The sequence below is a fragment of the Macaca fascicularis genome, chromosome 5, assembly GCF_037993035.2.
Source record: "Macaca fascicularis isolate 582-1 chromosome 5, T2T-MFA8v1.1".
In the NCBI taxonomy this organism is placed as follows: domain Eukaryota; kingdom Metazoa; phylum Chordata; class Mammalia; order Primates; family Cercopithecidae; genus Macaca; species Macaca fascicularis.
Window position 1 is genome coordinate 180,892,341 of NC_088379.1, and position 14,673 is coordinate 180,907,013.

At 33.3% G+C, this 14,673-nt stretch overlaps 1 protein-coding gene across 9 annotated transcripts in view; it reads left to right on the plus strand.

Moving 5' to 3' along the window:
* WDR17 (WD repeat domain 17) overlaps positions 1 to 14,673 on the plus strand; it is a 119,556-nt gene that overhangs the window by 61,430 nt on the left and 43,453 nt on the right. For all 9 annotated transcript variants that reach the window (XM_005556334.4, XM_005556337.4, XM_015451043.3 and 6 more), the window contains 5 exons: positions 929 to 1,180; positions 4,557 to 4,679; positions 7,058 to 7,242; positions 10,040 to 10,208; positions 12,434 to 12,525. In XM_005556334.4, the coding sequence (XP_005556391.2) occupies positions 929 to 1,180; positions 4,557 to 4,679; positions 7,058 to 7,242; positions 10,040 to 10,208; positions 12,434 to 12,525 (821 nt within the window). The remainder of the gene's footprint in view (positions 1 to 928; positions 1,181 to 4,556; positions 4,680 to 7,057; positions 7,243 to 10,039; positions 10,209 to 12,433; positions 12,526 to 14,673) is intronic.

Genomic DNA, 14,673 nt, shown 5'->3' on the forward strand with positions numbered 1-14,673 from the left:
ATGATACTCAGGACTAATTGGTACTTTCTGTTAAGGCTGTAGTCTCTTTAACTGTTGCTTCACTGCCTCTCTTGAGAATGAGAGGACTCGCCCAGTGGATTCCCATGTGGTACCTCAGCAGAATTATTATTTTTTCCATATTTCCAGTTGTGTACATAAATTACAAGGAACAATAAGTTTGTTTGGTGATCCTTTGCTTTATTTAATTAGACTTGTTTTAACTCCGTATCTTTCTGGCTTCCCTATTTGTACCAGTAGTCGGGTGTGAATTATAATTGTGGCAGATGGTAAGATGAATGAGAAAGGAATAACAGTAAATATTAAGATGCCGTTTAAAATGTGCACCACTATTCTAAACATTTTAATCAAATTCATTTAGTCATTTTTTAAAACTCTGTGAGATAAGTATTGTTATATTCTCCATTATTTAAAAAAAAAAAAACTGAGGCACAGGGAGATTAAGTATCTGGTCTGAGGCAGCAAAGCTAGTAAGAAGCAGAAGTAGGATTGGACCCAGGCAGTCAGCCAGCTCTGATATTTCTCCTTTTAAATCACTGTATGATATTCTTCATTTCAATAAGCATTTTCCCTATTTCTGTGCTGCTGTAACCCAGTGAAATTTGTAATTGTGGACTAGATCTGAGTATATTATTTATCTGTATATTTTCTTACCGCTTTTCGGTAACAAATGGGAGACACGTTCAAGGCACGAGAAATTGCCAAAGCAGAGTATTGAGTCTGACTTTCATCAGTAGGACAAACAAATTTTTTCTGCATTCACATGTCAGTTATGCCTTCTGCATATAAATACCACGTTTGTATTTTCAGTACCCTCAGAGATAGATATTGTAGGAAAAAGTTAACATCATCCAAATTATTGATCTTTTTTGCAAGTTTTTTGGAAATAATTATCTCTATATTTTAATAGGTAATAAAAATCAGAAACATGTTCTGAGACCTGAATCCCTTGAAGGGACAGACGAAGAGGATCCCGTTACAGCCTTGGAGTGGGACCCACTGTCTACCGACTATCTTCTAGTGGTTAATTTGCATTCCGGAATTCGCCTCGTAGATTCTGAATCGCTTTCTTGCATAACCACATTTAATCTTCCCAGTGCAGCAGCTTCTGTGCAGTGCTTAGCCTGGGTTCCCAGTGCTCCGGGGATGTTTGTAACTGGAGGTAAGCTAATGCCCATCCCGCAGAGTTTTAAATATGTGTGTGTATTCTTTCACTGAATTTAGGAAATTGTCCTTTATAGGTTGATTTTGTGGAAAATTTATTAATAGCTCAATTATTATCATTCATTGTAAATTGCTAGTGTACTTTTATTTATATTGTGTGTCATTGATGATAAATAAAATGAAATGACAAATATAAATGAAACTTAAGGTCCACTCTGCCAGGTTTCTGGAAATACCTTGGAATATATTATATATGTGCACACATGTGAGCATGTCTGTGTATGTGCAAAAGACAAAGACAGTTCAATTTCAGGCATAGTAGGATGACAGTGAAGGTGCCGACCAGAAAAACAATTACCTGATCAGAGCTTTATTAGCTTCACTGTCTTAGTCCATTTTGTGTTGCTATAACTGAATACCACAGAATATTCTGCTGTAACAGAATACCACAAGCTGAGTAATCTATAAACCACAAAAGGTTTATAGTAATCTAAACTATAAACTAGATTAGTTTAAGGCTAATCTAAGGAGGCTGGGGTGCCCAAGAGCATGACACAGGCATCTGGGGAGGAACTTCGTGCTGCTGAAAGCAAGAGAGGGCAAGAGCATGAAAGCAAGAGGAGAACTAGCTCGCTTTTATAACAAAGCCACTCTCACAATAAATAACCCACTCCTACACTGTCTATAGTAATCCATTCATAAGAGTAAAGCCCACATGACCTAATTGCCTCAGATTAGACCCTATCTCCTAACAATGTTGTATTGGGGATTAAGTTTATAACACAAGAATTTGTGGGAGGCATTCAAACTCTAGCACTCACTGATCCATGGGTTGAACGGATACTCCTTCATGGTTTCCTAGTCATGAGAGAATTAGCAAAGCTAAGTAGTGATAGGGGATGGGAAGATGGGGGAATTGAGGAATAATAATTAGAAACTAAATAAATGACTCTCTACTTTTACCATTTAATTGTGTTCAGAGAGAGAGACCTCTGGAAAAACAGAATATGTTCAGCTACTGTATAAATACTTCCCATATTTGCTTAGTGTAAAATAATAGACAAAGACTCTTTATAGTCTCAAAATTTTAAATTCTTTACTTCTTTAACACTTAACATAATACTGATGCCACCCTGTATCTTTGGGTTCTGCATCCGTGAATTGAACCAACTGTGAATGATAAATGTTAGGGAAAAAAATTCCACAAAATTTCAAGAAGCAAAACCTGACTTTGCAGTGTGACAAGTACTACGTTGAATCCATGTGAATCATGTGATGTGTAGGCATTGGATTAGGTATAGCAAGCGATATGGCTTAACTGTGTCTCCACCAAAGATCTTATCTTGAATTGTCATTGCCATAATCCCCAACTGTCAAGGCCTGACCCAGGTGGAGCTAATTGGATCATGGGGGCGACAGTTTCCCCTATACTGTTCTCGTGATAATGAGTGAGTCTCACGAGATCTGGTGGTTTTATAAGTGTCTGGCATTTCTCCTGTTTGCCCTCACTCCATTCCACTGCCCTGTGAAGAAGGTGCCTGCTTCTCCTTTGCCTTCCACCATGATTGTAAGTTTCCTGAGGCCTCCCCAGCCATGCAGAACTGTGAGTCAATTAAACCTCTTTTCTTTATAAATTATCCAGTCTTGGGTATTTCTTTATAGCAGTGTGAGAGCAGATTAATACAGTAAATAATCTGGAAATGATGTAAAGTATATGAGAAAACATGCATAGGTTATGTGCAAATATTATGCCACTTTATGTAAGAGACTTGAGCATTCATGGATTTTGTTATCCATGGGAGGTCCTGGAACCAATCTCCCATGGATAACAAGGGGCAACTGTACATGAAAGTAGATGGATTCTTAATTTATATATCTTAATTGCCTTTAACTTTTCAGGATATAATTAATAATAGGCATGGAATTTTTTTTTTTTTTTAAAGACAGTGTCTTGTTCTGTCATGCAGGCTGGAGTGCAGTGGTGCAATCTTGGCTCACTGCAACCTCCACCTCTGGGTTCAAGTGATTCTCCTGCTTCAGCCTCCCAAGTAGCTGAGATTGCACTGTGGCACATGCTACCACACCTGGCTAATTTTTCTACTTTTAGTAGAGACGGAGTTTTACCATGTTGGCCAGGCTGGTCTCAAACTCCTAACCTCAAGTGATGCACCTGCCTCAGCCTCCCAAAGTGCTGGAGTTACAGGCATGAACCATCATGCCCAGCCCAATAGGCATAGAAATTTTTAATGTCTATTATTACTATTACTGAAATATCCTTCACATATGAAATTCACCATTTTTAAAGCATGCAGTTCAGTGGTTTCTAGTATATTCACAAAGCTGTGCAATTATTACCACCGTCTAATTAAAAAACATGTCATTATTCCCCCAGCCAACCCTGTACTCATCAGCAGTTACTCTCCATTACTGCCTCGCCGAAGTCCCTGATACACACATGTGCAAACATAAACTGCTCATTACTTTCTGTCTCTGTGGCCTTGCTTCTTCTGGACATTTCATGTAAATGGAACCATTCAATCTGTTGCCTTTTGATTCTGGCTTCTTTCACTTAACGTAAAGTTTTCAAGGTTCATCCATGTTATAGCATGTATCAGTACTTCATTCCTTTTTGTGGCTGAATAATATGTCATTATATGGATATAGCAGGTTTTGTTTATCCATTCATCTGTTGATAGACATATATATTGTTTCCACCTTTTTGCTGTTATAGATAATGATGCTATGAACATGTGTGTAAAAGTTTTGGTGTGGACTTTTGCTTATTATTCTGTTGAGTGTTTGTCAAGGAGAGGAATTGCTGAGCCATATAGTAATTCTATATTTAATCATTTGTGGAACTGCCAGACTCTTCTCCAAAGCAGTAATTAAGGTGGGAATTTTGGAAGAAAGGAGACTGTCTGATTGGTCTTCAGGTATATCTGACAGTCCTTAATGGCTGAAAGTGGACAGTGGAGCAGTTTATAAACATTTCAAAGGTAGAAGGATTGATTATTTAAGGTTAGAAATCGAGGGTTTTCTGTGGCTGGCTATTTCCTAGAACAAGTGTGTGTCAATAGGGTCTTTTTTTGTGGTTGAGTTATTATAATGATCTTTATTGGAGGAAGTTGCCAAGACAGGCAGTTTCTAACCCTATAAAAGGTTTTGGAGCAAAAAAGTAGTGAAACATGCCAAAAATTTAAAGGTTAAATAGTATTTCAGCTTTTGGTTGTACTACTGTATGGTATTGTTATTCAAAGGATGTCAATAATTAGTCCTAAAATATTTCCAGTTGAAATTTTGTTATGCTTTTATGTCTAGGCATTTTAGTTTCATACAAAATTTGTTAAAATATGCTTTTTCCCTGATCTGACTAGATTCTCAAGTGGGTGTTTTACGCATTTGGAATGTTTCAAGAACAACACCTATTGATAACCTTAAGTTAAAGAAAACAGGATTTCACTGCTTACATGTACTTAATTCTCCTCCAAGAAAAAAGTGTAAGTAAAAATGTTATCAAAATTTTAATTTTTAAAAAATATTGTATTTTCTATCAAATAAAATGATATAGTGATATATCAGATACTATATGCCACTGAAAAGCAATTTTTTAAAAAAGGCTTTGATAATATATGTGCTCAAGGAACCATCAAAGCTACACAAGATCTAATATTACTAAATTGAAAATATTTAGAGTCAAGTTACATTTTTTAATGCTACTAAATAAGAATATTTAGATAATTTCAGATTACATGGAAAAGATGAATCAATGATATTGATGAAAATAAGTTAGAAATATTAAGAGTGATAGGATTAAATAGATTATCTGAACTGAATTTATGTTTTAAACATGGCCCGTTTAAAATCTGTACAGTTTATAACAAAAACAACCTAAATATTCAAATTATAGGATCTAGTATACATATTACATGTTTGAATACCAGTTGTCACTGGATTAGTAGTTAGTATTATGGATCTTCTGTATCTTCTTTATTTCTGTTCATATTTTCTGTATCATTCATTGCCTCTGTAATTAAGAAAAAATATAATGCACTTAATTTATAAAAAGAAAACAACTGGAAATTTGGGGGAGGTTTAGAATTAGAACTTTTTTCAAATATCAGGGAAAAGTAATAGACTTCCAGTTATGTCTGTCACGATTGCTCTGTGTGGTTGGTAGCATTCCCATTTTGTATAATATACCATAAAAAATATGGGGTAGGGAGTTCAGTGATGAAAAATTTACAGTGATTGTTTCCTTCTGACTCTATCTTTATAAAATACTAAGTAATTAACAATGGCTATTCAAAGTAATGTTATTTTGGTGTCTAATTGGTAGGCAATGGCAAGTAGTAGAAAATCTCTGTATTTGAACCTATACCCCTTGTACAAAATTGTGAAGTACCTAATAAATCTAGAGCCTGGAAGCTAAGAGAGTCTAGAAATATTAGGACTAGAGAAGTAATATGCTGGATGCTGGCTCACTGTTTCGGGATCTTTCAGTTTTTCTGTCATTGTTAGTTCCTTTGTTTAGAAACTTTGAACTGCCATGCCATGGAATGTCTGATATGCCAGATTCTTTTCTTTCACATTTTTTCCTTACTACAAAAGTAGCCCATGTCCATTAGACAAAATCAGAAAATATGAAGAATAACATACCAGTCTTGTCATTTTCGAGCAATTCTTTTCAGATTACCTCTTGTTTGACTTCTAGGTTTTTCCCTCAATTTTTTAATATAACAGAAAGTATGGAAAAAGAACAATTGTGAAAATGAAATTTTAAAAAGTAAACATACTGAATTCTGAAAAGCATGATTTACAAATAGACTGGTACATAAAAGTTGTCTAACCCACCTATAATGTCAATTAATTAAAGTGTTAGAAAAACCAATGATGGATTATATTAATTTTTAACCAAAATATCAACAAAATTTAGTGAACCAAATTCATTGCTACCAAATGCCTCTTTCGTCATTTGTGGTTCATTCTAGTTTGGACTTTCTTTGATTCTCAGATTCTGAGAAATGAATGTTATCCAGAATAAATGAACTAAGAAAAATTGTATTGTATTTTAATTTTTAAAATACTGAGAAATATTTTCCATATTCCAGTGTATAATTTAATAGTAGATTGGTCTCATAATTTACTATAGGGTCATTATTTTGTATTATGTTTACGAGAAAATATTTCCATTCACATTCGAAGGAAAAGCTTTTTGGAAGAAGACAAAATATGGGATAAATAATATATAAAAATAAATACAGTGATATTTATGTAATTGAAAGTAGGAGAAATCCAAGTCTATGAACAGTAAAAAGAAAAAAACAAAAAAAACACCTAGGAAGAAGAAAGAAAATTGAGATGCCAATGCAGGTCAGCTAGTGTTGTGATTCTTATTTTGTGCTAAATTAAAATGAACTATCCATAATCTCAAAAAATTATTTTCTCTGGCTTGGAAATTATTGGCAGAGAGTTACTTGTTTTAAAAGAAAAAATTATATGCATATATGTTTGTGTGTGTGGAAGGAGGGAATAAGTTATTATGGCAGGATTTTGAAAGAAGTTTATAATTCAGAAACAATCATGCTGCGCTTTAATTTATGGGGTGATAAGAAACCACATATTCACAACAGATTGTGATCCCTCAACACGCTAATTTTCGTCTCTTGGCTCCATCTGTACTTTAAAATAATGTCCAATTTTGTGTTGTATTTTTTGGCAATCCCAAAGAAGTGCTCATGTGGTGGAAAATATGATCATTGCCTAAAGGGTTTACTGGTACAGATTCTGGAATTTTTTTTTTTTTTAATGAAGAATCTTTCTAAATTAAGTTCTGTGGTTTTATTCCATAAGAATGTTTTCTTTCCTTCTATTTTAGTTTCAGTCCAATCTCCAACCAAAAACCATTATACATCCTCAACAAGTGAAGCAGTTCCACCCCCAACTTTGACACAGAATCAAGCGTTTTCTCTTCCTCCTGGTCATGCAGTGTGTTGTTTCTTGGATGGTGGAGTTGGACTTTATGATATGGGAGCTAAGAAGTGGGATTTTCTTAGAGACTTGGTATGTATTTAGTCATTTCTTTATTATACATAACACTTTTTTGTGTAAACCCATGATCTTTACTTCTACCTGTATCTTAATATTATTTGAAATTATTTTTGTAAGTAATAATATATTAGAAATTTATTGTAGCTGGTTGAAACATTTTAGAAAATGCATAGAATGATGATAAAACTACTAAAATAATTTTTAACCACTATAATTTTAAAATCTTAATGTCTACTTATATTTTATGTACAATGGAAAATTACATAGCTGTAGTATATTTTGGAAGCAAAACGAGAATAGAATGTCCTTTCAAGAGAAAAGACAAGTTGATCTCTGCCAGTTACTCAAAGCCTTATTGTTCCCATTCGTTAATTGAGTAAGGTTGGATTATGTTTTCTAAGATTTGTTTCTATTGTTGAATCGTTATGATACTTAAGCGATTCCATGAATTCTGTTTTTATGATAATTAAGCCCCTATATAAGATAAAATACAACCTTCTCGAGATCCCACATTTTTGTCTGGTTGTGTTCGGTGGTACAGCCCTACTACCTAATATAGTGTCTGCCACACAGCAAGACTATTAAATTTTGTTGAATGAATGAAGACATGCAATGATACATATTGTGTTGTAATTAATATTTGTCAAAAACCATCGTCTTTAATTTTCCCTACTTTAGAGTTTCTAAAAATGCCCCTGTCTTTTTCCACTGGTTTGAATTAGACTAATCTGGACATTTAATAAACTTTTAAATGCTAATTATTTTCTTTTGATCTTAGAAAAAAAATCTAGAATTGTAATTGTCCTTGTAACTGAAGGGAGAGAAAGAATCAGTAATATTGTATCTTTTCAAGACTTCTCTTTTAATTTTATCCTCAAATGAAAAATTGATTTATAGCAAAAATATTTTAAAACTAATCTGTAGCTTAATTATTTTTAAATTTTCATTTTGTAGATATTCATTTGAGGATGATATAATTTTCTTTTTACTTTAACTTTTCTTTTTATATAAACTGTTTCCTAGTGTGGTAAACTTTTTGTGTACTTCAAATTACCGTTTATTTTCAAAAAAATTTATGAAAGGGAAGGGAGAGAAATGTAAGAATACACTTAAATCTATAAAAAGTTATGTAAGCAGAAGAGAAGTCATGCAATCTAAATTCAATAAATTTTCTATGACACTTCATATTAAAAGTATATTTTACTTAAAATCTGTTCATTTATAATTCTAATAAATGCTGAATACTAAATACTAAAAGCTGCTTGATTATAAATTATCTCAGTTGCTTTTCTCACTTTAAATTGTGTGCCAGTCAGGAGGCAGTCATTTTTTCCTTATAGTTTCAGTTTTCTTAACATAGACCCAAATTTGAAATTTCTCAAAGTATCACCAGAAGAAACAACTCTGAACTGCTGTATGTATAAAGCATCTCCAAAGATTCCAGATTACATAGGATAAGAAATATATTATTAATATTTTTTAAAATCTTACATAATTTTAAAAATCTTATTAATAAACATTCCAAAAGGTGTACTTCCATGTGAATATTTGCTTCATTAAAATTAAGAAAAATGCCACAACATTTTCCTTTTCTTACCCACCTTCCTCTTGGTAAGAAGAAAACACGGAAGAAACATTTACAATTTCGTTCTTGCTATGTGAATTTTCATATTTCAAAAAATAAAAATGTAAGGCTTAGCAGTGAAATAACATTTAAAACTGCATGTAAGTCCCTGCCTTGATTATGTTCCTAACATTGGAAATGACCACGTGGGACAGCTGCAGCCAGGTGAACCAGTGACTCTAACAACATTTTTCCTTCTTGCTAACCCTTGAGATTTTTCTTTCCTTTACCTCCACCTAAAGGAGAAACTTTACAGTACTTTTGTAGTTTCCTAACGGTTGTGATTTGTGGTATTAATGGAAGTACAGAGTTTTAAGAACTTTCTTCTCTACCCTTATTCTATTAGTTGAGGACTAGCAAACCCTGTCTTTGTACTTCAACTCCGTCTCTAGATCCCAAATGTTAGTTTCGTTTGCTTAAAGAAGAAATTTCTATTCCCATTCCCCAGCATTAGAATAGTTGTAATTCCGGCTATTTATGTTGGTCTCTTAATGGATTTTCCCAAAGGCCCACAGTAGTTAAGCACTACTTTACTGGTATATGTTTACGTGCATCTGCATATACCACTTTATAGTCTTGTGGGTGTTTGGGATCCAAATCACTGTGTAATGGGAACAAGTATTCAGGTTCCAAAGAATAGACTTAGAAAATTTTGGAACAAGGCTCATTAAAAATTGGACTTATGCCTGATTCTTTTGTTTCTGCTAAAATTATGAGGTGCTTTAGGAGCATTCGTATAAAAAAGGAATATTTGCATTAAATGACTTTTAGTTTGAGTTTCATCTTGGTCTTCTATTATAGTGCCCGATGACATATGGTAACTATTAAGTTAATTGCTTTATAGATTTCTAGCATAGCATTCTGTAAGTTTAATAAAAATAGAAAATATCTTTTGCACTGAATTGAAATTGAAAAGTGAGACTTCTGAACATCTTTGAGTTTAGTTGCTGATTTGAGGAACCATGGTTGACTAAAATCTAGGTCTGTACAAAATAATACAGTCATGGCACAGAGAAAATTCAGTCACCATAGTGATTCCAGTTTTCTGTTTTTCTTGCCTATATATTTTTGCATTAATATTTGGAAAACCATACTACATGTGTCGATTTGAGTATACATTGTGGTTCGTCTATTAGTAATGTGAAGTTTTCTCAATGATTATGACTCTTTATGCCATATTCCTAGGGACATGTGGAAACTATCTTTGACTGCAAATTCAAGCCTGATGATCCTAATCTTTTAGCAACAGCTTCCTTTGATGGCACTATAAAAGTCTGGGATATAAATACATTAACAGCAGTGTACACATCCCCGGGTAATGAAGGTGTTATTTATTCCCTTTCTTGGGCTCCAGGTAAGAGATATTTTATTGAAATTGGGAGTGCAATGAAATGGCTTTTTAAAGTTTTATATTCATCTGAGTTACTTTCTTCCTCTTGATCTCATCTTGTTCTAAATGAATGTAGAGCAAGTTAGTGTGAACGTATTTGTTGCTTCTCTTTTTGTGAGGTTTAAGAAGAGTCTATCTTCAGAGGCACTTTGATTCCTGGCGTCCTCTATATAACAAGTCACACAGAAAAACCACAGTAATCAGGATTATCTTCACCCATCTAACATTAGTTGTATTTCTATGGCTACGCCTTTAAAAGTATAATACAATTTACATGATAGAAGTTTTCTGGAAAATTTTAATGTAAATCCTGTTTATGGTTATATATCAAGTAAGTTCACTTGTAACCGTGTAATTCTATATTAAGTTCAGCTTTGAAATGTTGAAGAAATTGTATGCCATAGTAAGGTCTTATCTCTGATCTTAGACGCCACCTTCTACCTTGCTGTACGTATAGAGGAGAGACGGCCTATGAAACCTCTGACATTGTCTCCCAAAACATTACTTTCCCATAGCAAATAATTTCACACACCTAAATGAATTTTTCACTTTTAAAGTATATGTAATGGTTTACTTATTTAGCCTAATAGTAATATATTAATTCAGTAACTACATGCAATGTGGATATAGCTCATCCTTATTTTTAAAATTATTTCTTCATACACAAGGATTCTTAACTTTCAATATGTGGGCCTCCAAGGGTTTTATATTTCATCAGAGAGCTTGGGAATTGCTTAGAAATTTATGAATAATTTTTTTGTGTGTGTATATAGGCCTATATCTGTCAAAGAGTGTCACAGTACTCAGATTTTCAGAGTTTCATGATACAAGAAAGGTTAAGGACCACTGCTTTATGTATCCTTCCTCTCCTACAATGAGGAGAATTATAGAAAAAGGTTTTACATACAGCTCTTAATGACAACGTTTGACCTTTAAGCAGAACATAACTGAGCCTGTTATCTTGATTATTGCAGTATGCACCTCCACAGTGGGTTACCTTGGCTAGCAATATAGGAATTGCACCAGCCAGTGCAGTCACCTTGCACTAGAGCTCTTATTAGCTGAATACTCTTCATCCTACAAAAGTATTTATCTGAAACTTAAAACATAAATAAAACTTGTGACTGTAAAAACTATTGTTTCAAATCATAACACAGAAGATCTAATCTGACTTATAGCATTCTTTCGCTCTCTACATTGAGAATTTGCAGCAAGAAAGTAAAAATGTTAGAAAATGGAAATTCTGTCATTTTCTGTTATGTGATTACTGGCGAATCATGATTTTGAGGTAAATGGGGATAGTATTTAAAAGATCCATGAGGGTTGACAAGGATGGAAATAGAGTAGGATATAGATAATTATATAATTTCCTCTGTATCTTAGTGTAGATAGAAGACGAAAAGAAAAGAAAAGCAAATAAATTTTGAAACATATCCCCAATAATTTAAGAACCCCGAAAGGAGAGCAGAATAAAAATGTTGGAAATATGATGAGAACATTTTAGTGTGTATAATCGTTTATCAGAAAGTAGTTTCTCCGTATTTTTATCCCTAGATCGCAGACGACAGCCGCTGCTTTCTTCTGATGGAGAAAACCTCTCCTTTCACTGACTTGCAAAAGGCACTTGTTTAAGTCCTTGGCCGTTCCCTTAGCAGTAGTTTTATTTTCACAAATATTTTTTATTTCTTAAACACGGAAAGCATTGTTTATGTTTTTATGGAGAAACTGTATTTTTCATGTGATCTGTTCGTAGAAATACTTTCATAACCGTTAAAATACTACTAATCATGGAAATATGAATACAACTGAATATGTGACAATATTGAGGAATTACTGTCAATCTCCATGAGAGTCTGGTCTTGGTCAATGAAGAAGTCCCTGTCTTTTAGACATGCGTACTGAAGAGTTTTAAGAATGAAATAATACGATGTCAGAGATTTACTCCGGAGAACTTCAGCAGATGCTATAGACAGAACAAGACTGGCCATATTTTGATAATTGTTGAAGCTGCATAATGGATACATTAATTGTATTATTTTATCTGTATTTTATGCATTTAATAATTTCCAAAAAAATTAAAGAATTAATTTGCAAATCTCAATTCTTACATTTTCACAAGTTATGTTTTTTAAAAAGAATTACATTTGTGGGAGACATTTAGTATAATGTCTAACAAATTGTTTCCTAAGGTGGTTTAAATTGTATTGCTGGGGGAACTTCCCGAAATGGTGCTTTTATTTGGAATGTTCAAAAGGGCAAAATTATACAGCGATTTAATGAGGTAAGATTTATTTATTGCTACTGAATAATATAATGTTTTATACCATTTTGTATTTTGTAAATATTTTTATTTCGTAATATAACACTTAATAATCAGGTGGTATGTATGTTCTCTCAATTAGAAGAAAATCCTAAAGGATGCTTACATACTAAAATGAATTCTGAAAATTGTAGCTGAGTCACCTAAAGTTGCATTAGAGAGTCAAAGGAATTTGGGGTCATCTTCCACAAAATCTAGGCAAATACTAAATAATAGGAAGAAGACTAAACTCAGAGCAAGTCGCAAATTATAGTCCTGGTTCTGTTATTAATTAGTTCTCGACATAAGGGGAATCATTTTATTGCCCTAAACCTGTTTCTTCACCTAAAAAATGATGAAGGTGGATTATATAGTTTCTTAGATTTCCTACCAGTTTTCAAATTCTATTTTTCCATGAAGAGCCTTAAAACCTGCTCACTTACATTTGTAGCATCACAGATTTTATTTCTCCTTTGGCTTGGAGTTATATTGTCATCCTATATTTTACTGAGTTCCATTGATATTTGAAAAATACATGTAATCTAATTACAAAATATTAGGTATGAATCGGGAAAAGGATCTAAGATTGTCTTGAAATTTCGTTTATTTTAGATGGTTACTGTTGAAGCTTATTAAATATATAATTTCTTTGAAAATTGCTTCTATATTTGGGGTTTTAAAAACATCTATACAAAGAGTATTATCCCTTTGAAGATGCTCCTTAATAGTCTTGCTTTCCCACTACTTGTAGTAGTGCAGCAAATGCAGAGTTTTTAGGAAAACTTTATGGACCACTGTGAGCAATTTTGCACTCAAAAAAGGAAACTTTGAAAAGGATTCTAAAACTTACATCCTTCCCTTTCTCTACATACAACACAATACCCTTTCAGTTTAGCAATGCCCCAACCTGCCATCTTCCCTCCCATCACCAAAACAACAATTTATCCCATAATAAATAGTGGATTATAAGAAGAGATGAGCCTAAAAATGAAACTTATAGCCTAGATTCAAAAATTGTGTATCTTTACTTATTAGATCTGTTGATTTTTTCTTATGGCATCTTGGCAACTTGGAATCTCACATATCTGCCCACTAATACCTAAACACTTCCAGCCTGATTCTGGAAACCCAGCATTTAGTATCAAGGACATGTCTTTTATTTCTTTATGTCTTTCCCAGCATTCACTAGCATAGTTAAGACCACTATTGAAATTGCTTAAATCCTATGTCATGAATAAGGGAAAAATTAACAATGCCAGCTTTATTAACTAAGCTACACGTGTTCCACGAAAAGAATTACGGGATAGTAGAGAGTCATAAATGCAATTTTCATGGGAATAAATGAAGCTGACAGAAGGCCTCCACCTCATAAAATGAATGAATAAAGGGACTAGTCCCATTTTTAAATCTGCCTGCATAAACCTACCCTCCTTGATCCCCCAAAGAGGCACAACCAGCGAACTGGAGATTGCTTTAAGAAGTTAAAGCTGTATTTACACAGCAACCTTAAGATGCAAGATAAAAAGTCACCTTAGTTTCCCCTTAATGGAAGCCACAATTTAAGTACTATATAAAGTAGAAATGTTTTAATTAAAATTTAGAAATGGGTTGATTACAACTTTTATTTACCGATCACATGGTTGATGAATGACACTCTCATGTGTAATATATTCCTTCTAGTTTTAAAAATTCTTATAATTCCAGCTATAACTATATCCCCTGGCCCTTCCTCAATCCTAGAAAGCAGAAAATCAAGCAAATATAAAGTGATTTATTATAGGAATAATGTTAAATCTATTCTGATTTCTTTATAAAATGGAACAACTTTGGAACTTAGAGAAACAACCAATAATAACTGCTTACAACATGTCTTATACTGAGGTTGAAGTAGCGCTGTGTTTGGAACCAGACAGATAACTGTTTTCATCACCATACTGGTATTCATGGGAAAAAGCATTAAGCAGAGCTTAAATCTACAGATAACTTAAGAAGGATATTTTGACTCTTTACCTTGTATCCAACAAAAGGAAATGGAGCCACCTGATTTATGTCTTAAAACAACAGATTGATATCTTAAAACTTTTCAATTGTGACAGCTTTAGACATTTTTAAAGTATATGTTCACGTTTC